The sequence below is a fragment of the Apodemus sylvaticus genome, chromosome 1 (assembly GCF_947179515.1).
Source record: "Apodemus sylvaticus chromosome 1, mApoSyl1.1, whole genome shotgun sequence".
Taxonomy (NCBI): Eukaryota; Metazoa; Chordata; class Mammalia; order Rodentia; family Muridae; genus Apodemus; species Apodemus sylvaticus.
Window position 1 is genome coordinate 192,116,176 of NC_067472.1, and position 22,064 is coordinate 192,138,239.

A 22,064-nucleotide genomic window follows, 5' to 3' on the forward strand; every position below is an offset into this window, starting at 1 on the left:
CATCATTGCTGCTGGGACTGCAAGCATGTGGAGAAAGGGGTACACCCCTTCATTGCTGGTGGGACTGCAAGCATGTGGAGAAGGGGTACACTCCTTCATTGCTGGTGGGACTGCAAGCATGTGGAGAAGGGGGTACACTCCTTCATTGCTGCTGGGACTGCAAGCATGTGGAGAAGGGGAACACTCCTTCATTGCCGGTGGGACTGCAAGCATGTGGAGAAGGGGGAACACTCCTTCATTGCTGGTGGGACTGCAAGCATGTGGAGAAGGGGGTACACTCCTTCATTGCTGGTGGGACTGCAAGCATGTGGAGAAGGGGGTACACTCCTTCATTGCTGGTGGGACTGCAAGCTTGTGGAGAAGGGGTACACTCCTTCATTGCTGGTGGGACTGCAAGCATGTGGAGAAGGGGGGACACTCCTTCATTGCTGGTGGGACTGCAAGCATGTGGAGAAGGGGGTACACTCCTTCATTGCTGCTGGGACTGCAAGCATGTGGAGAAGGGGGGACACTCCTTCATTGCTGCTGGGACTGCAAGCATGTGGAGAAAGGGGAACACTCCTTCATTGCTGGTGGGACTGCAAGCATGTGGAGAAGGGGGTACACTCCTTCACTGCTGGTGGGACTGCAAGCTGGTAAAACCACTCTGGAAATCAATCTGACAGTTCCTGAGAAAAATGTAACTAGTTCTACCTGAGGACTCAGCCATACCCAAAAGATGGCCCAAAATATAACAAGGACACAGGTTATGTTCATAGCAGCCTTATTTATAATAGCCAGAAGCTGGAAAGAACCCAGATGTCCCTCAACAAAGGAATGGATACAGAAAATGTGGTATATTTACACAATGGAATACTACTCAGCTATTAAAAACAATGAATTCATGAAATTCCCACGAAAATGGATGCAGCTAGAAAATCTACTGAGAGAGGTAACTCAGCTAGAAAATATCCTGAGAAAGGTAACTCAGAAACTAAACAACAGACATGTTATACACTCACTAGTATGTGAATATTAGCCCAAAAGTTCACAATACCCATGATACAACCCACAGACCATATGGAGTGTACAAGGAAGGAAGACCGGGGTGTGGATGCTTCAGTCCTGCACTGAGGGGGGAACAGGATGATTGGGGGTACAGGGAGAGGGGTACCAGGGAAGGAGAAAGGAGGAGGAGGAAAAGGGTGGCGGTATCAGGAGCTGGAGGAGATGGGAGAGAGATTCAGGGAGTCAGGAGATGGAACAAAATTATGCAGCAGGGGGGATGAACTGGGGATAGCCACTGGAGGGTCCCAGACACCAGGGACATGTGAGGCTCCCAGGACCCAACGGTGATGACTTTAACCAAGATTCCCAGAGAAGGGGGAAATAGAACCTGGTGAAACCAACATCAGTAGATAGGCAAAGCCCCTGGTCAAGGCATGGGGCCACCTACCCATCCCAAAGTTTTAATACAGAAATGTTCCTGTACCAAGGAAAAACAGTGACAGAAATGGAACGGAGACCAAAGGAAGGGCCAACTGGGGACCGCCCAGTTGCATAGCACATGAGGAAGGCAGCCCCATTCCTGTGTGGCTGCTCTGCCTCCAGGGCCACACCCTGCTTCCAATCCTCTCAGCAAGGCTTTGCCTGAAGCTCTGCCCTCAAGCTTAGTTGCAGCCTCTGGGAAGAGATGCCTTGACCTTTCACATGGCTGCTCTGCGGCCATGAGCAGTGAACAGGGGGAGGGGATACTGAGGCCTAGAAATGATCAAGGCCTGTAGCTCAGCCCTCGCCCATCAGGAAACCTCAGGATCTCGGGCAGTTCTGCAAAGGGGACAACTTGGTCAGCCTTAGGGACAAATCTCTTACATAGAATTCTCTTCCAGGACTGACTCTGGGCCTCTGGATCCCAGTGTCGACATGTGAGTGTGTCTGCAGTCTCCTGAAAAGCTCTTTTCTTCACCTCCAGGAGCTATGCCTGGGTGGTGATGGTGTAAAACCCCACATGTGTGTTATTCCTGACTGAAAGGTCACGGGGTTAAGGATTGCAATCTGAGGGTGGATGTCCTGAGTCTTAGCTGCTCTGTTATTGAAGGGTGCCTCCCAAAGCCAATCCTCAGAGTATAACCAGACTCCATGGTCTCAATGGTGACCATGGTGACCTTCTTGTGTGAGGAGACCATCGGAGCCAATGAGTACAGTCTCTATAAAAAACACATACAAGAATCACAAAGAAAGAACCAACAGAAGCCAGCAAACAAGGGTGAAGTCTCTTTCTCAAATGTAGACCAGCAAAATGCAGGACGACAGCAATGTTCCTACAGGACCCAGGCTAAATCATTGGACTACAGTGACCCCCTGGAGCGAGTAGTGACGGTTGAAAGCATACACAGGACCCTAGGCCTCAGGTTTTGACTGTCCAGACTTGGCTCTGTTAACAGGAATGCCCACCCGCACTGTGAGGACCTCAGAGCCAAGAAGGATAATGGCAGCTGGGGATATTTAACTGATTCCTCCTTCTCTCCGAGGAGCCTACTGGAAACCCAGCCTTTGAGCTCAGACCAGCCCTGTGGTGACTTCAGGAAGGTATGTCACCATCCAGTGTGAGTCCTGGCAGAAATATCACAGTTTCATTCTGACTGTAGAAGGACCACAGAAGCTTTCTTGGGAGGCAGGACTCACAGTATAACTACTGCACAAGGAAATGCCATGCCCTGTTCCCTGTGGACCCTGTGACACCCCCCCCCCCAACGAGAGACATACATGCAGATGCTACACCTATGACATACTTGTGGTCAGCTCCTAGTGAACCCCTGGAACTCCTGGTCTCAGGTGAGGAACCCCAACCTTTCCATAGAATGATATTGAAAGGATACAGGTGTTCAGAGACCACTTGGGGTGTGGTGCGTGTGAGGATCCAGGGTTCTATAGAACTTTGACACAGAGCACAGGAAACAGGGGGACCGAAGATACAGAATACAAGGCTCACAGTGACAGCCAAGCCCAGACTTCCCAGTGGGGAGATGATTCTTTTTGTTTGGTTGGTTGGTTTGGTTTGTTTCTTTCGAGACAGGGTTTCTCTGTGTAGCCCTGACTGTCCTGGAACTCACTCTGCAGACCAGGCTGGCCTTGAACTCAGAAATCCGCCTGCCTCTGCCTCCCAAGTGCTGGGATTAAAGGCGTGTACCACCATGCCCGGCAGGATATAGGTGTCAAAATATTCAGTGTGTGCTGAAAACCGAAATGTCTCCTGTGTGCTACGGCCTCACTCGCTCTTGGTTTTCCTGGGACCACGCATCTTCCAGCTCCTGTCCCCTTCCTGGCTCATTGGCATGTGTCTGTTTGTCCTCTGAGGGGAAAACCTGGATGAAGAAGCCCACAGAGATATCTAAGGGACAGCAACTCCTGGCGGTGGACACAGAACAAACGCAACTAGAGCAGATAATCCATAGGGATGTTTTGCCTGCATAGGTGTCTCTGCATCGCATGCATGCATGATGCTCACAGGTGTCTCTGCATTGCATGCCTGCATGGGTGTCTCTGCATTGCATGCCTGCATGGGTGTCTCTGCATTGCATGCCTGCATGGGTGTCTCTGCATTGCATGCCTGCATGATGCTCACAGGTGTCTCTGCATTGCATGCCTGCATGGGTGTCTCTGCATTGCATGCCTGCATGATGCTCACGGAGGCCAGAAGAGCAAATCAGAAGCTATCGTGGGACTAGAGTTACAGATGATTGTAGGTGTCTCTGAGGATTCTGGGACCCAAACCCACCTCCTCTTTGAGAGCAGTCAGTGCTCTTAATCATGGGGCCACCTCTCCAAGCCCCAGAAACATGTTTTCAGGAAGGTTGACTGTGTGACTAGAGCCAGGACAGCAAGGACGGGAATGTTAAGCCAGAACTGTAAGAAGGAAGCCCGGGACGTTCCCATCAGAGAGGCATGCTATGAAAACTGGCCAGAGGCCGAGCAGTGGTGGCAGAGGCAGGCAGATTTCTGAGTTCAAGGCCAGCCTGGTCTACAGAGAAACCCTGTCTCAAAAAAAAAAAAAAAAAAAGAAAGAAAGAAAGAAAGAAAGAAAGAAAGAAAGAAAGAAAGAAAGAAAGAAAGAAAGAAAGAAAGAAAAAGAAAAAAAGAAAGGAAGGAGCCGGGCGGTGGTGGCGCACGCCTGTAATCCCAGCACTCTGGGCGGCAGAGGCAGGCAGATTTCTGAGTTCGAGGCCAGCCTGGTCTACAAAGTGAGTTCCAGGACAGCAAGGGCTATACAGAGAAACCCTGTCTCAAAAAAAACAAATCCAAAAAAAAAAAAAGAAAGGAAGGAAGGAAAAGAAAGAAAGAAAGAAAGAAAGAAAGAAAGAAAGAAAGAAAGAAAGAAAGAAAGAAAGAAAGAAAGAAAGAAAGAAAGAGGACACAGAACCCAACATAGTTTATCAGACCAGAAAATAATCATTAACCAAACCAACACGACGGAAACTTGAAATCTGAGGAAGAAAGCACCTTCACAGCAACCTATATGTGATCACTTAAAAAATTAATTTAAAGATTCAAAATGAAGGTTCAGTAATATTTTTTTAAAAGGACATCCCCAGCTGGGCAGTGGTGGCGCACACCTTTAATCCTAGCGCTTGTGAGGCAGAGGCAGGTAAATTTCTGAGTTCGAGGCCAGCCTGGTCTACAGAGTGAGTTCCAGGACAGCCAGGGCTACACAGAGAAACTCTGTCTCAAAAAAAACAAATCCAAAAAAAAAAAAACCAAAAAAAAAAAAAAAAAGGAAGGAAGGAAGAAAGAAAGAAAGAAAGAAAGAAAGAAAGAAAGAAAAGGAAGGAAGAGAGAAAGAAAGAAAGAAAGAAAGAAAGAAAGAAAGAAAGAAAGAAAGAAAGAAAGAAAGAAAGAGGACCCAGAACCCAACATAGTTTATCAGACCAGAAAATAATCATTAACCAAACCAACATGACGGAAACTAGAAATCTTAGGAAGAAAGCAACTTCACAGCAACCTATATGTGATCCCTTAAACAATTAATTTAAAGATTCAAAATGAAGGTTCAGTAATATTTTTTTTTAAAAGGACATCCCCAGCCAGGCAGTGGTGGTGCACGCCTTTAATCCCAGCGCTTGTGAGGCAGAGGCAGGTGGATTTCTGAGTTCGAGGCCAGCCTGGTCTACAGAGTGAGTTCCAGGACAGCCAGGACTACACAGAGAAACCCTGTCTCAAAAAACCAAAACTAACATATATATGGAAAAGAATAGCACCACACTGGGGTTTGTTTCTCTTTTTTGTTCTTCTGCTTTAATAGTGATTTCAAAAACAGCAAGTAGCTTAAAATTTAAAAATTGCTTGGCCTGGTGGCACAGTCCTGAGATCTCAGCTACTTTGGAGACTGAGGCACAAGGACAGAAACTACAAAATCCGTCTTGGCTACTGGGTGAGTTCAAGGCCCTTTTGTACAACTTAGTGAGATCCTGTCCCAAAATAAAAGGTGGAAGCGGGGGTTGGGGATGTAGCTTGGTCATTAGAGCACTGGTCTGCCATTCAAAACACTAAATCCCGCCCTCAGGGGGCTTATTCCTGGTCGGTCCTCTGTTACCCTTTTTTCCTTTCCATTGTTTGATGTACATCAGATATAATGTAGCCCTGACTGTCTCAAATGATCATCTGGCTCCACCCTCTAAATCCCTAGGTCACAGGCTTGTGCCACCTTGTCCAGCTCTGGGTCCTTTTCTGTCTGTTCTGTGCCTGGTTTTGTGGCAATAAGGACACTAGTTAAGGTGCTATGGTTCTAGATTATAACTTAAAGGTGGGTGTGTTGATACATCACTGTTTAGAATTAGTTTCTGTGCTGGGGTTTTTCATTTGTTTTATTTTTTCTTTCTTTCATATGCTTTTTAGGTTTTTGGCTTTATTGTCTTTTGGGTCTCTGGCCTCACACTCATTGGCCTTCAGAATGTCGGGGAGATAGGTATCCAATCCCCACACCCAGTTTAGGATTTTCTAGTTCTGTGAAGAATTTCATTGGAATTTTGATGGAGATTGTGTTGAGTTTCTACATTGCTTTGGTTCTTATAGATATTTTACACTGGTGATTCATAAGCAGAGTGCCCTTTCTATCTTGCAGTGTCTACACTTTTACCTGTTGTGCATGTGGGTGTATGCATGTTTGAAGGCATGTGGAGTCCCAGCAACACTGAATGTCTTTCTCAATGATTCTCCATCTTCTTGGAGCGAGGGGGCAGGTAAACCAGATTCTACCTCACTCCCTGCACCCAGAGCCCATGAATTTGGGTAGGTTGGGTGGCCAGGCTGCTCCAGGGGCTTCCTGTCTCCACCTCCCCAGCACTGGGATTAAAGTAACACCTTTTTTCACACAAACTATATTGAACATTATTCTTTCCCCTCCCCACAAGCACCCAGCTTTTAATGTCAGTGCTGGGAACCCGAATTCAGATTCATCCGTTACATTTTACTGATTGAGCCATCTTCTCTGCCTTTGAACATTTTTTTTTTCAGTTTTAACAACATTTCACTGTAGAGGTCTTTCACCTCAGTTGGGTTTATTTTGAGGGAGGCTTAATAATAAAGTTTAATTCATAAATTTTAATACTGAAGCTATTATGACTGACTTCTAACCAAGAAAAATTTTTGTCGTCTTAATTTTACATGAGGACAGATTTAACAATCCTCTGAAGAAACTCCAGGGCGGACTGGAGACAGACTTCCAAATTCCTGCAGCATCTGCTGAGACCAATCTCAAAGACACAAACCTGTGAACTACCCGCAGGTAGCTGCAAGCCCATTCTGGAGACGCTGTGTCCAGTAAAGAGAACCACGCTTAGTGGGGGGCAGGACGAGCAATGCAGACAGTGTATCCGGATGGGCTGGTCTCAAGTAGGTCAGTCTCATTGTGAATGTCTGGTCCCTTTAATCTAAAGGATCGTGGGAAGGGAAAACAAGTTGCCAGGTGCTGCCTATTCACTGCTTGTGCCTAGTTGAGCCAGCTTACTTCTGAAGGTGCCAGAAACAGAGGGATCTCAAGTCTAACCCAAACCTTTAATGTACCTAGACACATTTAAATATTCAAGTGCCTCAAGAAAATTCATGTGAAAAAAACTTTAAAAGGATGCCATTAGTATTAATAAATCTCATAAGGCTTAACTCATCACTAGTTCCAAGACTCCCTGAAGACTATTGATGCTAATTCAACATTAACTTTGCAGAAGCAAAATTAGCTCAAACCTTTTTGCTTGTTTAATCTCCCTCAGTTTGTGTTCACCCCTGGTGAACAGGGGTAGGTAAGGGAGCACAGCAGGCTCCCATGAAGCACCCTAGCACTGGAATCTAACTGGAGTGCCAAAGCAATCATTTTCTAGCAGACTTCTCCCCAGACACCACAAACGACCCAACCTGTGTCTATATCACAGGCATTTTAAACATCCATCCTTCCTCCTTAGACATTCTATTATAAAGTACAATTAAGCTAACGAAAGACCCCTCTTGTACAGAAGACTTAGTTCAACACACCTCCAAGCTTTCAAGCTTACCCCAACTACTCCACACTTACTTCAAGATCACTGGCTACTACCTAGCCTTCATGGTGTTCTTGCCAAGTCAAAGCCCTAATCAGAGGGTTGCCCTGATAACCCCAGGATACCTGGAGACTTTAACTTAACCACCAGGCAGACCTCCAGGTAGGGGTGTCACTTGTCATTGCCTGGAGACCCTATGCCAGCTTTATAGTACTTCTAAGAGTTGTCCCGCATCGAAGCTGGCCTCTCAACTGACCTGATTCCTCAGGAAAGGACTGGATTCTATTAGTAGCAAAGCAGCTGTTCTTTCAACTTTAAGCTCCCATTTCCTCAGTCCCAGTGGCTATCTGCATTATCTTCCTGTCTGACAAGCTTCCAGCAAGGCAACCTCCCTCCTGACCACAACAGTATAAAGCTTTAGATAGAAAATTTCTTAAGCAGCCCTGGGCAAACATCACTAGCTCATTTCCTGATCACCAAAACCACATCTTGAGACACATAACTTACCAAAGCCACCCTGCAAGGTTTCAACCAGTCAATCTCACTAGAGACTAAAGTTTGGCTCCTAATGACTGGGTTTATATTGCTTTCCACTGTATCACAATGTACCTAACATCTGTCAACATAGTGTTTCCCCTCGGGAACATTTACCAAGTGAAGCTGGACAGTATAGCCTAGTGTAGCAGGGCTTTGTCCTTCGGCAGAAGTTAACACTACAGCGAGACACACCAATAAACCAAGTATCAACTTTTATTTTTCAACTGGAAAACTAGACAGTCCCCCAGTGCAGCAAGGTGTTAACCAATTAATCCTCTTCCTCATCATCACCGGCTCCAGCACCGCCCTGGCCTTTCTTGGCATTCTTCCTCTTCACTCGGCCTGGGCGGCCTCCACCATAAGGAGACCGGAGGGAGAAGTCGATGTGCTTCTGGGAGTCCAGGCGGACGATGAAGGACGGGATGTTCACCACCTGCTTGCGGACCCTGGCAGGAAGAACAGGGTAAGGGACAAAGTGAAAGGCTGAACCATTTGGTCCTGTCCTTTGACAGCAGGCTCACGGCACTGCTGACACCTCCCAGAGGCAGTGCCCACACTAATACTTTGGTTTGCTTCCTGTCCACACTGTAGTGACCTATGACCTCAAACCTCTGCCCACAGATGTCATAAAGCAGGGAGGGGGAGCTGTCATGACTGGTGCTCATTTACAGTGGGCTTAATGAGCAGTTTCCATTCTTCCCTCTAGTCACTTCAGACAGTGCTAAGTGCATTATCACCTTGCACATTAACAAGTAGGGCTATAGCAGTGAATGTCTAGATTGTACCTTACACAGCAAACTCCATTGACTCCAAACCATCTTCTCCCTCCAAGGGGGCACCAAGAGCTGTGACCTGTCCAGCTGCTTATATGCCTGGCAGACACCTTCACAAGGTGTACGGCCTGAGCCGCAGTGACCCTTGCGCTGGGCTATGGGGAAACAAGGCTGTCTGTCCCCAGTATCCCCAGAAGCTGTTCGCAGGTCACGACTCTGAACTCAAGGGCAAGCTCCCTTCTGTCAGCTCTAAGGGCTGCACAGGAGACAGGGATGGCGGCTTAGCAAAGGGAGCCAACAGCACACACAGAGACATAAAACAAGACCTCCAGGCCCAGCTGCGGCTCACCTGATGTGACGCTGGCGGATGAGCACGCGGGCGTGGTGAATAGATTTGGCCAGGCCCAGCTTAAAGACCTGGGTCTGCAGGCGCCTCTCCAAGAAGTCCTCGATCTTCAGGCCCAGGATGTAATCCAGCTTCATCTTGCCCTCGTCCAGCACTCCGATGCGGACAAGCCGCCTCAGCAGAGCGTTACCTATGATGGGGGAGCAGCAGCCAAATGAGGCCTGACCTCAGACTTCCTCAGTGCTCTCAAGGTAAAATACTACAGCTTTCATTCACTTTTGCAGGGAGCTCTGGAAAAAGCCAATGACGTGCCTGTAGCTTCCTCCGAGAGCCCTAGGCTTGAGACCCTGACATGACCAACAGACACCCCACGGGCTTAGCCTTTCAATTCAGCCTGACACTAAGATTAAGCTCTCTAATAATGTTCAACTTTAAAAAAAAGCTTTACTTTCACAACATAAATCACAACACCTGGGAGGATAGGGACAGCAGAGCTAAATGGTGATCTGAACTACACACAAGGCCAACCAGATACACAAACAGCCCACATCTACTCCTCACGCCTCCCAGGAGTTAACGGTGAATGTAGGCCCAGTCACCTAGGAAGAAATCCTAAGTATGGAGAACCAAATTACAAAACCTGGTCATCTTCCATCTTTCAGAATCCTAAAACATAGGCTCAGTTTCTAATATTCTATAAATGCTAGCCAGATGCAAATGCAAAAATGTATTTCAGATGGAAAAATTATACCACTACAACCACACCACCTAAAACTAAATAAAACATCCAGTATTAAGACAGAAAAAACAGAGGTGAACTTCCTGTTAACTTTTTCTTTGGCCTCAATTTGCCCAATGCAGGCAGGGGCAGAACTCTAGAAGCTCAAAAGAATCCTTGTGGTGGGTGGTTTCACTATAAAATGACTCCTGATAAGTCACCTTGGCAAACCGAAATTTAATTCTCACATACCTGGAACCCCCATTCTCAATTCCAAAACCTAAATCTCTATAGTCTGTGTTGAAGAACTCCACTAAGCCAAGTGAGGTGGCTCAAAGCTTGCATACCCAACACTTCTAGTTCTGGCAGTCTGACTGACTTACATTTGAGCTCCAGGCCAATCTATGCCACCAAGACCCTGTCTCAATCCCCACTAGCCCAACTTGTTCAACGTCACACCTCCCACGCCCCTAAAAAACTCAGCAACCGCCATTTTTTGACATTAGGTTCACACACACCTTCAAACAGACGCCGAGGATCCTTCTCGTCCAGCGTCAACAGCTCCCGGGCAGCCTTACGGATCTTGGCCAGGGTAAACTTGACCCTCCACACCTCACGTTTGTTCCGGAGCCCATACTCTCCTGCACGTGGTTGGGAGGAAAGCACAGGGCCAGAGCCATGGGTTATTACTACATCTGCATGGCGACTAGAGAGCACAAACCAAACCACAATCCTGTGGATCTGGCGCCACGTAGTATTCTCCAGAACGAGCACGTGGGAGACGGACATCATGGCTACCTAATTCTTCCCCGACCCGCAATCCGAAATTCTACTTTGGCCACCACTCACCAATCAACTTTAGCTCCTGGTCGAGACGCGATTTCTCGAAGGGTCTCCGTGGGGTCACATAGGTTTTGCGACAAACCCAGCTTCTGGCGACCGGCATGGTGACTTCGCTAGGCCCGCTGCGCCTGCGCAGTAAAGGATCGTTTTAAAAAAAAATTATATGACCTTGTGGCGCATGTGCAGCAAACCCCGCTGGGACACGGCGGCACCACTTCGGCTCTCGGGAGAACCTCCTTACAAAATTTGAAAACGGGATTGTTTCACAACCGTGTTGTAAGAATTTCCAGACACCCTCCCACCCCTCTTCCTTAGCGTGCTCCCTTACCTTACACCAGCACCCCCTTAAAAGGAGAACTCACAAACAACCAAAACTCTCACCTACGAACTCAGGCCCAGACAAAGAGAAATGTGGCCGCGGGATCGCGCTCTTATAGCAACGTCGCCTTGTGGTGACGTCATCACGCACGGCTTGCGTCAGCGCCAATCAGAAACAGGAAAGCAGTAGAGACGAGCCGACGGCCAGAGCGGCGCTTTGCTGGGTTGGTTGACTTACCAGGGAGGTTAAGCGATTGAAGAGCTAAAGTGACGTCTCGGTTAATCCAAGAATTTACGAGGCCGCCCTTTCTAGGGCGAAAGCATTGACTTAGTAACCACAGTTGTCACTTTTTGTTTTAACAAATACTCTTCGTAAAAACTTACAGGGAATTCAGGGCAGCAGTCAAGATTCAATCTTGTAGCAGTGCCCTTGCCTTTAAAAGTGCTAAAATTTTAGGTGTGAGCCACAAAATATAATAATAATAATAAAAAAATACGATCATAAAAGTCATGCTGGGGCCGGGCGGTGGTGGCACACGCCTGTAATCCCAGCACTCTGGGAGACAGAGGCAGGCGGATTTCTGAGTTCAAGGCCAGCCTGCTCTACAGAGTGAGTTCCAGGACACCCAGGGCTACACGGAGAAACCCTGTCTCGGGGGAAAAAAAAAATCCAAAAAAAAAAAAAAGTAATGCTGGGATTATTTTTGTACTGAAATATACATCTTGTGCTGATTCCTTTTGGCAGCTTGACACAAACCTAGACATTGTGGAAAGAGAAACTCATTTAAGAAAATGCCTGTATCAAGTTGGCCTATAGGCAAGTCTCCTAATTTGTTTTTGATGCAGGGTTTTCTATCGAATGACTGTGAATTCCTGATCCTTCTGCCTATACCTCCCAAGTGCTGGAATTACAATCCACTTTCTGTTTGTTTGGGGGTTTTTTGTTTGTTTTTTGTTTTTCGAGACAGGGTCTCTGTAGATCCCTGGCTGTCCTGGAACTCACTCTGTAGATCAGGCTGGCCTCCAACTCAGAAATCTGCCTGCCTCTGCCTCCCAAGTGCTGGGATTAAAGGCCTGTGCCACCACTGCCCGGTTACGATCCACTTTCATGCAACTGATGTTTGTTTTTAGAGATGGTCTTTCCTCTTAGTCCTGGCTGTCCTGGAGCTTCCTATTCAAACTCACAGAGATCCGCCTGGCTCTGCCCCCCAAGTGCAGGGATTAAAGACACTGGACTACCATGGCCGGCTTTGTGTATATCTGCTTTTTATGACTTATTACTTAGTGAAAACGGGGTCTATGAACTCTGGCTATCCTGAAACTATGAATTATGTAGACAGGCTGGCCTCAGACTCAGGCATAATGTCCTTGCCTCTGTCCTTGAATAGTAGGAGGACAGGCCTGTACCACTAGGACTACCTCAGATATTTTTATTTTAACCAGTATGATTAGTAAGAATTTACACTTGCATTTGTATACTCAAAAAGCAAGGATCATGCTCATTTAGTCTGGGAGGACATTGGTAGGGACAGAGAGTCAGACCAGCTTTCTGTGTTAAACATTTGCTTTTTAATTTTTAAAAATGATTTAGTGTGTACATGTATTTTTCCTGCTTATATCCACACAAATATCCCATATGTATACCTAGGACCTTCAAAGGTCATAAGGGGTTAGATACCCAAAGACTGGAGTTGTGAGCCCTGTATGTGCTGTGAACAAAACTCAGGTCCTCTGCAAGAACACCAAGTACTCAACCACTGAGCCACCTCTCCAGACCTTATTCGTTGATCTATTTGAGACAGGTCTTGCTGACCTGGTGATAATTGCCATGTAGACCAGGCTAGCCTTGATCCCAGAGATGCCCCTGCCTCTGCCACTTGAACACTGAGATTAAAAGTATAAACCACCACACCAAGTTGACTTTTGTTTTAATTATGTGTACGTCTGTGTGAGTATATACACCTGAGTGCAGTTGTGTTTAGAGGGCAGAATAGGGCACCAAATTCCCTGAAGATGGAGTTGCAGGCACTTAGAAGCTGTGCTCTATGCGCTGGGAACTGAACTCAGCCCCTTTGGAAAAGCTCAAGCGCTGAGTCTCTACAACCCAACAAATGTAGCCCAGGCAGGCCTCAAACTCATGATCCTCCTGACTTTGCCTCATCCGCATATCTTTCTGGACTTGTTTACACCACCACAACCAGCTCACACAGCAGTTTTAGTTATAACCTTTACATCACATATTTAAAATGTTTTGTAGTAATCTCAAGGGGACCAGCAAGATGGCTCAGCCCTTAAAGATTCTTGATGGCAAGCCTGGTAGCCTGCGTTCATTCCCTGAGCCCCACATGGAAAAGAGAGCAGGCTCTCTCAAGTCGCCCTCTGACCTCCATCTAAGCTCCATAGCACAGGCATGCTCACATACATGCACAGCTGTACTTACCATACGTAAACGCCGAATGAAAATATCTTCGAGACAACCCTTAGAGCGATGAAAAGAGGCAGATTCCTGAATCACAGAGACCAGGTATAAAGGCCCAGGCCTAGTATTTATTAGTTTTGTGACCCTGATCAAGTCATTTCCCCTTTCCTTTTCTCATCTGAATATAGGAATGAGAGCCCCACGTTTCAAGGATTGTTGTAAGGACTAAAAATACAAACATTTATTCAACATATTTATTGAGAACTGCTGGGACCTAAGCCCCACAGGAAACAGAAAAGCCAAACAAAAGCAGTCTCCATTCTCAACAAGCTCAGTTTGGAAACAGAAATGCAGAAGAACACAGGTAGTAACTGCCTTAAAACAGGAAAAACAAAAAACAAAAAACAAACAAAGGATGTAGTGTTCAAAACCCTGGGATGGGAACTAACCAGGCTGGGGGGTGGGGGGAGGGGGAGAGCACAGCCTCCACGCGGAGGTCAGCTGGGGTGACTGCTGAAGGGGGTTCTTGCCACACCCAGCCACATCCCGGCAGTCTCCAGCTCACTGCAGGCTAGCCCACTGCAGGGATGTATAGACCACCTTCCCATCAGGCTGAGGGGAGCAGAGAAGCAGGGTCTTCCTGACGCTGGTTCCCAGGCGGCCTGCAGAGACCAGGTCCTGAAGCGGGATGGGGTCCTCAGCAGACCAGCACTGAGCAATGTAGTGAGCGTGGAAACGCAGCGGATCACCTGGGGGGAAGAGAGACGCACAGCTGTTCCCATCTGCAGGGGCCGGGATGGGATCTGGCATGGGATCCTCAGGCTTATGACATTTTTGTTTCCTTTGTAGTGCTGGGTATGGAAGCCAGGGCTTTATATAGATGACATAAGTATTCGTTAAAGTATATGAATGTTTGCTTCCCTGCATACATGTGTACCACGTGTGGTTGGTGCCTGTGTAAGCCATAGAGGGCATTAGGACCCATAGAACTGGGGTCACAGAGGGCTGTGAGCGACCATGTGGGTGCCGGAACCCTATCTGGTCCTCTGCAAGAGCAATGGAGTCATCTCTCTAGCACTGTCCTTTCACTTTTGGAGACAGGGTTTTACATTGTCCTTGCTAGTCTTGAATTTGCCCTGTAGCTCACCTGACCCTAATCTAGGCATTCTTAGTCCCCTCTCTCAGCCTCTTGAGTAGTGGATATCATAGGCCAGATGGACATTTCAGTTTTCAGCACACTCAATATTTTGAAACCTATATCCTGCCGGGCGTGGTGGCACAAGCCTGTAATCCCAGCACTTGGGAGGCAGAGGCAGGCAGATTTCTGAGTTCGAGGCCAGCCTGGTCTACAGAGTGAGTTCCAGGACAGCCAGGACTACACAGAGAAACTCTGTCTTGGAAAAAAACAAAAAACAAACAAACAAAAGAAACCTATATCCTGGGACCCAGCTACCTTTTTTTTTTTTTTTTTTTTTGAGACAGCTATGGTCGGTAGCTATGGATATTCTAGAACTCACTATATAGACCAGACTGGCCTCAAACCTACAGAGATCTACCTGGGTCTGTTTCCTCAGTGCTAGGAATAATGGTGTATACCACTACACCTGGAACAGCTATTCTACTAAGGATCTTCTATCTTCTTTTGCCCTTTTTTGAGACAGAGCGTTCATGTGTGCCAGGTTGGTTCTGACGACCCAAGATGGCTTCACAATTGCTAAGAAACAGAATAGAAAGCACAGAATGGTCACTTCCATGGTACGAGGTACATCTATAAAACTAAACAATACACAGCTATCATGATTAAAAGGTGTGGTGAGATGCACTTGTATCCTCAAGCACTGAGGCAGCTTGGGGTAGAAGCTGGGGACATCACATGATAATCCTTGAGCTTAGGAGTTCAAGACCAACCTGGGCACCATAAAGAGACTTTACCAAAATAAAGTAAAATAAGATAAAATAAAATACAGCCGGGCGGTGGTGGCGCACACCTGTAATCCCAGCACTTGGGAGGCAGAGGCAGGTAGATTTCTGAGTTTAAGGCTAGCCTGGTCTACGAAGTGAGTTCCAGGACAGCCAGGGCTATACGGAGAAACCCTGTCTTGGAAAAACAAAACAAAACAAAACAAAACAAAAAGATAAAATAAAATAAAAAATATGAAAAAAAAAAAACCACAGTGCCTTACTTATGTAGCACAAGCAAGGTCTGAACCTAGCACTGCAGTTATAAAACAAAAACGGGATCAGTCTGAGATCCTAATAGGCTAGAAAAAGAAGACTTTATACGAGGATAGTGCAAAAACTAAAGCCCTTCATGGTGGCAAATGTCTTTAATCCCAACTGGGGAGGCAGAGGTAGGCAGATCTCTGTGTGTTAAAAGTCAGCCTGAGCCGGGCGGTGGTGGCGCACGCCTGTAATCCCAGCACTCTGGGAGGCAGAGGCAGGCGGATTTCTGAGTTCAAGGCCAGCCTGGTCTACAGAGTGAGTTCCAGGACAGCCAGGGCTACAAAGAGAAACCGTGTCTCGAAAAACAAACAAACAAACAAAAAAAAAAACAAAAAAAAAAAACAAAAACAAAAAAAAAAAAAAAAAAAAAGTAAAAAAAAAAAAAAAGTCAGCCTGGTCTACAGAGTGAGTTTCAGAACAGCTGTTACACAGAGAAACCCTGTCCAAAAAAAAAAAAAAAAGATGCAAATAAATAATAAAATAAAAATAGTTAATAGAATTTCCCCTGGGCTGAAGAGGGGGCTCAGTGGTTAAGAGCACTGACTGCTTTTCCAGAGGTCCTGAGTTCAATTCCCAGCAACCACATAGTGGCTCATAACCATCTGTAATGGAATCCGATGCCCTCTTCTGGTGTATCTAACAGCTGCAATGTATTCATATACGTTAACATAATAAATCTTAAAAAAAAAAAAAAAAATTTCCCCCAAAAAGATCCAGAGAGTAAATACAGTTAGCTTTGTGGCCCTTATTGCAGAGACTTGGCTTTGCCATCTTAGCACTGCAGCCATATGTGCTATGTAGGCAGAGGCAAGGATGCCCTCTGATCCTCTGATGACTTCAGCTACCGAACAGCTGACAGCATGTCTCTGGTGAACCTGAACTAGCATGATAGGATCTGAATACGACTGTACAAAAGGGTAAACCACAGGAAACGGGAATTTAAAACACAGAACTGGAAAGATGGCCGAACAATGAAGAACTCGAAGCACTCTTCCAGAGGGACCCAAGTGCTAAGTTCCCGACACATCCATCAGACAGCTCACAGGTGTCTGTAACTCCAGGTCCAGGGGAATCCAAGGCCATCTCTAGGTCTCCTTAGACACATACACACACACACACACACACACACAAAACATACAAAGAAAACAGAAATGAAATGGAAATCTTTAAGAGGGAGGGAATGAGAATCCAAACTGTGAGACTGTAGCACTTTAAGGACAACTGTTACTATGTCCCTGCCTAGCAGCTGGGTTCTTGGCAGAGTCTAGGCAGTAACCAGGTTCTCTGGCTGTTACAGGGCTCCTGCCAGCTGAGAGGGTACATCAAAATACTTGAGAAACTAATCCTGTAACTGTTTTCCTGGAGGCTTAGCAACTCTGAGCCTCAGGCAAAATTTAAAAATAAACTTAGAAGCTTTAGAGTCATTGAGGCGTTCGACACTATTTCACAGAGGCAAGGATTCTCTCAGTGTCCTATACACTTAAGTGCTCACTGTTTTAGAAATATGGACACATCAGAATGAACTGGTCAGTGACAGGCTTGAATGCGTATGCATTTTAATCACCTCAGCACTCGCATGGTTGAGGCCAGCACCACCCTGTCAAATGGAAAGAAAAGAGGAAAGAAAAGAACAAATAGTTTGCTGGGCATTGGTGGCACATACCTTTAATCCCAGCACTTGGGAGGCAGAGGCAGGCAGATTTCTGAGTTCGAGGCTAGCCTGGGTCTACAGAGTGAGCTCCAGGATAGGCAGGGCTATACAGAGAAACCCTGTCTCGAACACCAAAATAAATAAATTAATAAAATAAAATAAAATAAAATAAAATAAAAAGAAAGAAAGAAAGGAAGGAAGAAAGAAAGAACGAATAGTTCAGCTTATGGTTCAATTTAGTTAGTGGAGATTAGAGCTGTGTGTGGTGGCTTATATTTGTCATCCTAGCACATAGAAGGCTCAAGCAAGAAGAATGCTTCCAACTCTGTCATGTGGGAAACTGCCTTGGGCTTTCTTCATTTTTTTTTTTTTTAAAAGAGGGACTGGAGAGCTGGCTCAGTGGTTAAGAGCACTGGCTGCTCTTTCAGAAGAATTCAATTCCCAACACCCTCATGACAGTTCACAACTATCTCTAATTCCAGTCCAGAGGATCCAACACCCTTACACAGTCATTAACAGGCAATGTACATAAAAATTAAAAAAAAAAAAAGTCCTGATATGGATGCAGATACCCTTGACCCCAGCACTCGGAGACAGACAGGTAGATCTCTGTGAGTCTGAGATTAGCCAAGGTTACACAGTAGACCTTAACTGAAAAAACTTGTAAGATTCCCAGGCATGGTGGTACAAGCCTTTAATCTGAGCCCTTGGGAGACAGAGGCAGGCTCTTTGAATTCTAGGCTACTGTCATCTACATAGCAAGTTCTAGGTCATCCAGACCTATGCAATGAGCCCTGTCTCAAAAAATAAATAAACAAACAAGTCAAGTGTAAGACTGGGTAATCAACTGATTTCAACTCATCATTTTAAGCTGCAGTGGCTTTGTCTGGAAACAGGAATCTCACCTATGTTGCACAGATTGGTTTTTAACTCCCACATCCAAGAAATTCTGCTTCAGTTTCCCAAGTAGCTGGGAATATAGGCACACATCAGCATACTCAGACCTAATAACTTGACCGACGATGTTCAAGGGCACTTAAAAATGCATCTGCATATCCATATCAAAATATAATCTACCATACATTTTCAATTACCTGCCTTTCTTTTTCATTTTAAATTGTACTTTTCACATAGATTCTGCAACTTTATTTTCTTTTTTTTTCCAGAGTCTTGATACCCAGCCCTGGCTGGGCTGAACTCACTGTGTTGCTTATGCAGGTCTCAAACTTGCAGCAATCCTTCTGTCTCAGATGGAGTACCAGGATTACAAATATGGCCATCACATGTGGCCATCTATTTTCTTTCCTTTGTTGAGATGAAGTATCATGTAGCCAAAGCTAGCCTCAAACTGGCTTTGTCTCAACTTATCTAGAGCTGATATTAGAGGCATGTGTAATACCCAACTCTAATCCTATACAGTAATTCTTTGATAACTACTAATACTAATACTGTTTCCCAGACAGCTACTTTTTTGTTTTGGTTTGTTTGATTTGATTTTTCCTGACAGAGTTTCTCTGTATATATTTGGCCATCCTGGACACCAGGCTGGTCTCATACTCACAGAGATCTGACTGCTTCTGCCTCATGAGTGCTGGAATTAAAGGTACGCGCCACTACTGCCCGACAACGACTGTTTTGTTGTTGTTGTTGTTGTTGTTTTTCTGGCTTTTGTTTTGAGGCTGTCTCGCTATGCAGCTTGGCTGGAATTAAAGGCACACACCATTTCTTCCAGCTTAATTACTATGTTTTCTTCCTGACTTATCAGTAACTTCCCTACTTTTAATCTTTCAATTCTATAAAGAATCCTGCAGTGAATGCACTCAAATGTTTTGTGCACCTATGTAAGGATTTCTAAATCTACTTCTAGATCACAGACCGTATTTATGAAAAGTTACATTAAGCCAGGTGTTGTGACACAAGCCTGCAATTCCAGCACTTGGGAGGTAGAGAAACCTTGGATTCCAAGGCTAGCCTGTGAAGCAAATCCCAAGCTAATTTTGGCTATGGGATGAGAACCTGCCTCTGACAAAACTACTCTCCATGGGTTCAAGAGAACTCTGGCATACTCGTTGTCCTGTTTTAGGTCCCCTGGGCGAAGAGACTGAACAAAAGAGAAAATGCACAACAAATAAAGACCATTAGAAAAGGTACAGAACACCCGAGCCCCAACCCAGACTCACCAGGATAGACCAGGAAGTCACCACCAAACTTCCCAGCTGCGCTGAGGAAGAAGCCTCTCTCCCACAGGTCTCTGTAGATACTGTAGCGCAGCTCATGAGCAGGACGGCCAGCATGGGGCCAGTCTTTGGACTGCACACGCCAGTCCAGAGGCTTAGCTTTTACAGGCCGAGGCCTAGCAGTGGCCAGCTGGATAAGCAGGGCTGATCTGGGCAAGGGAGTCACCCCATTTGAAGGTCCTGGTTGGGGAGATGAATCTAACGGGGGAGGGGTGTACAGAGAAGAATTTACTGAGTCCACAAGATCTTCTTATCTCCAGAAGAACCCAACTAAAATTCTTCAAAGCTTCCCTCCCTCCTGCCCTGAATCTTAACTCTAAATCCTACTCTCACCTGCTCCCTCCTGCTCCGCAGAAGCCTGGCCATCATCGCTGGTCTCATTCCCTTGGGTAGCTTCACTTCCACCGGCTTCTTGGCCTTCTTCATCTGCCCCTGAATCCTGTTCCAGCTTCTGCTTCTTGGCAGCCTGGCCCTCTACGATCTTCTCTAGAAGCTCCTGACGCCGGGTCTCCCGGGCCTCGGCTGCCAAAGTGCTCTGATCCTGGAAACTCTGCTCTTGCTGGCGTTTGAACGATGCTAGGGCCTGAGAAGTACAGTTAACTAGAACCCCAAGACACCGCCTAAGGGAGACAGGAATTCTGACGCTGTTTACAACCTTCCCACAGCGTCTTTCTAGAACAGGCCCTCCCAGGCCTTCCCACTGTTAAGGGCCCTTCGTTTCTTACCAAGCTATGGTTGCGGGAATCCGGGCGCGGGGCGCTGACGAGGGTCACAGCGCCTATCTCGGCCAGGAGCCGGGCTTCTTCGGGCAGCAGCAGAAGCGGAAGGCCCAGGCGCGAGTTCTGGCGGGGCCCGCGGGGCAGGGCGCCCACCGTGCGTCCCCCGACTCCCAGGCGCTCCCGCAGCGCCTGCACGGCCTCGGCTCCCCACACTAGCGAGCGGCCATTAGCGACCTCCACCACCAGCATCTTCCTGCGGAGTGGGGGTGCGTCGCGGTCACCCCAACAGCCCCACCGACCCTACTGAAGTCTTCCACGCCCTCAGTGCGAGACCCCGCCCCTGACCCCCCAGGGGGCGGGGCCGGGGTCGCCTCCCGCAGCCCAAGCCAAGATCGGCCACGCCCCTCACCCAGGTCCCACCGCTCCGCTCGCTCCCCGTCAGCTCCCGGTGACCATCATTTCTGCCAGTGCGTACCACCACGTCTCGTCTCCTCAGAGACCTCCCGCCATAGTGGTGCACCGCCCTTTCTGCAAAGTGGGTGTCTTCTTTCTTATCTGTCTGTCAAGTCTCGGAACCTCAATGTAGGGGGAAGGTTTACTCAAGCCACACCCTCTTCTAAAATACTTGGAGCCCAGCCCCTCCCCTTTGGAATTTCCGAGATTCGCCTTTTCCCGCCTATTCTCCGAGTCGGTCTTTAAAAGAAACCCAGTCCTGTCTTGCGCCAGCTGTTCGATGTTCCAGCATCCTAAATTCGGCTCAATCGGGAGCCCTGCCCACCCCAAACGCAAGCGTTCCAGCCTTCGGAAGATCTCGACTCCACTCCTGACCGCAGCGGGAGATCTCGGCTCAGCCGACTCAGCCAACCCCCTCTAAGTTGCAAGAGGTTCAGCTTTCGAGCCTAGCCATGCCCGACTTTCTTCCCGTCGTGGTCCCGCCCACTTCCTACCCAATTTAAGGAGTTCACGCCCACGCTTGAATCCACAGTCGCACGCTAGGTGCAGTGCACGTCGTGGCTTCCCTTCAGTCTATCGCACTGTCCTCGCGCAGAGGCAGCAAGCCAACCTCTACCAACACCAACTCTCGGCTAAGGCGGAGTTGGCCCTACGTAGCGCGTCCTCCGTCATCCCGTCAGGTCAGCAGAGCGGAAAAGCCGAGAGAGCTCTCATCGCCGCTCCGGTCTGCACAAGCGGGACCCTGTCATTGCTCTGACCTCGCCCCCAAATCCACGAGTCACGTAGGCCCCGCCCCTTCGCCTTTTTCCGGTCTAATATGGCTCCGCCTCCCTCCCCCGAAAACAAGACTTGATGCTTCCATAAGCTTTTAGCTCTGTTATTAAGCCAAGCCTACTGACACTATTATTTCCAAAGTTAGGCCAAAACTTCTGCCCTCACTGGCATTTGACCGTGACCTGAGAAAGCATTCAGATGTACACTCCCCCACACCCCCACACACACATCACCCCGACTGATTCCGACTATCTCCGAAGTAAGCCGAAGCATGCGGTCCCGCCTACTTTGTGCTGCTTTCTTGAGAAGGCCTAGCACTGAACGACGACTTTTGGACCCGATTATTTCCGAAACAAGCCGAAGCGTGTGGCCCCGCCTACATCCGGTCGCGTTTGTAAATGCATCTAATTCCGAACCGCGACTTTAGAACTCGGCTATCTCCGAAGTAAGCCGAAGCTGCGGCCCCACCTCCACGCCGTGAGCTTGAATGACCGAGTGTGCCCGAAGGAATCCGAAGCTGAAAGTCGATCTCTTTCGGAACGCTGAGC

At 47.3% G+C, this 22,064-nt stretch overlaps 2 protein-coding genes and 1 pseudogene across 6 annotated transcripts; 1 reads left to right on the top strand and 2 right to left on the bottom strand.

Annotated features, from left to right (window-relative positions):
• The first annotated feature begins 900 nt into the window (after window positions 1–900).
• LOC127666957 (leukocyte immunoglobulin-like receptor subfamily B member 3) lies at window positions 901–7,271 on the top strand (annotated as a pseudogene).
• A 966-nt stretch (window positions 7,272–8,237) lies between these two features.
• Window positions 8,238–11,185, bottom strand: Rps9 (ribosomal protein S9). The gene is made up of 5 exons (XM_052170412.1): window positions 11,104–11,185; window positions 10,729–10,850; window positions 10,398–10,520; window positions 9,165–9,351; window positions 8,238–8,488 (listed from the first exon to the last, which is right to left on the bottom strand). The coding sequence occupies exons 2-5, from the start codon at window positions 10,823–10,825 to the stop codon at window positions 8,311–8,313; spliced, it is 585 nt and encodes a 194-aa protein (XP_052026372.1). The 5' UTR covers window positions 10,826–10,850; window positions 11,104–11,185; the 3' UTR covers window positions 8,238–8,310.
• Window positions 11,186–13,699: 2,514 nt separating this feature from the next.
• On the bottom strand, window positions 13,700–22,061 carry Tsen34 (tRNA splicing endonuclease subunit 34). 5 transcript variants are annotated; one of them, XM_052170355.1, is made up of 5 exons: window positions 21,985–22,061; window positions 20,296–20,542; window positions 19,904–20,153; window positions 19,514–19,768; window positions 13,700–14,208 (listed from the first exon to the last, which is right to left on the bottom strand). In XM_052170355.1, exons 2-5 carry the CDS (start codon window positions 20,536–20,538, stop codon window positions 14,021–14,023), a joined length of 936 nt encoding a protein of 311 aa, XP_052026315.1. In that variant the 5' UTR covers window positions 20,539–20,542; window positions 21,985–22,061; the 3' UTR covers window positions 13,700–14,020. The 5 variants fall into 5 exon arrangements, with proteins under 5 accessions (XP_052026315.1, XP_052026312.1, XP_052026296.1 ...); XM_052170352.1 differs by lacking the exon at window positions 21,985–22,061 and adding an exon at window positions 21,804–21,872; XM_052170336.1 differs by lacking the exon at window positions 21,985–22,061 and adding an exon at window positions 21,237–21,487.
• Between the last annotated feature and the right edge of the window lie 3 nt (window positions 22,062–22,064).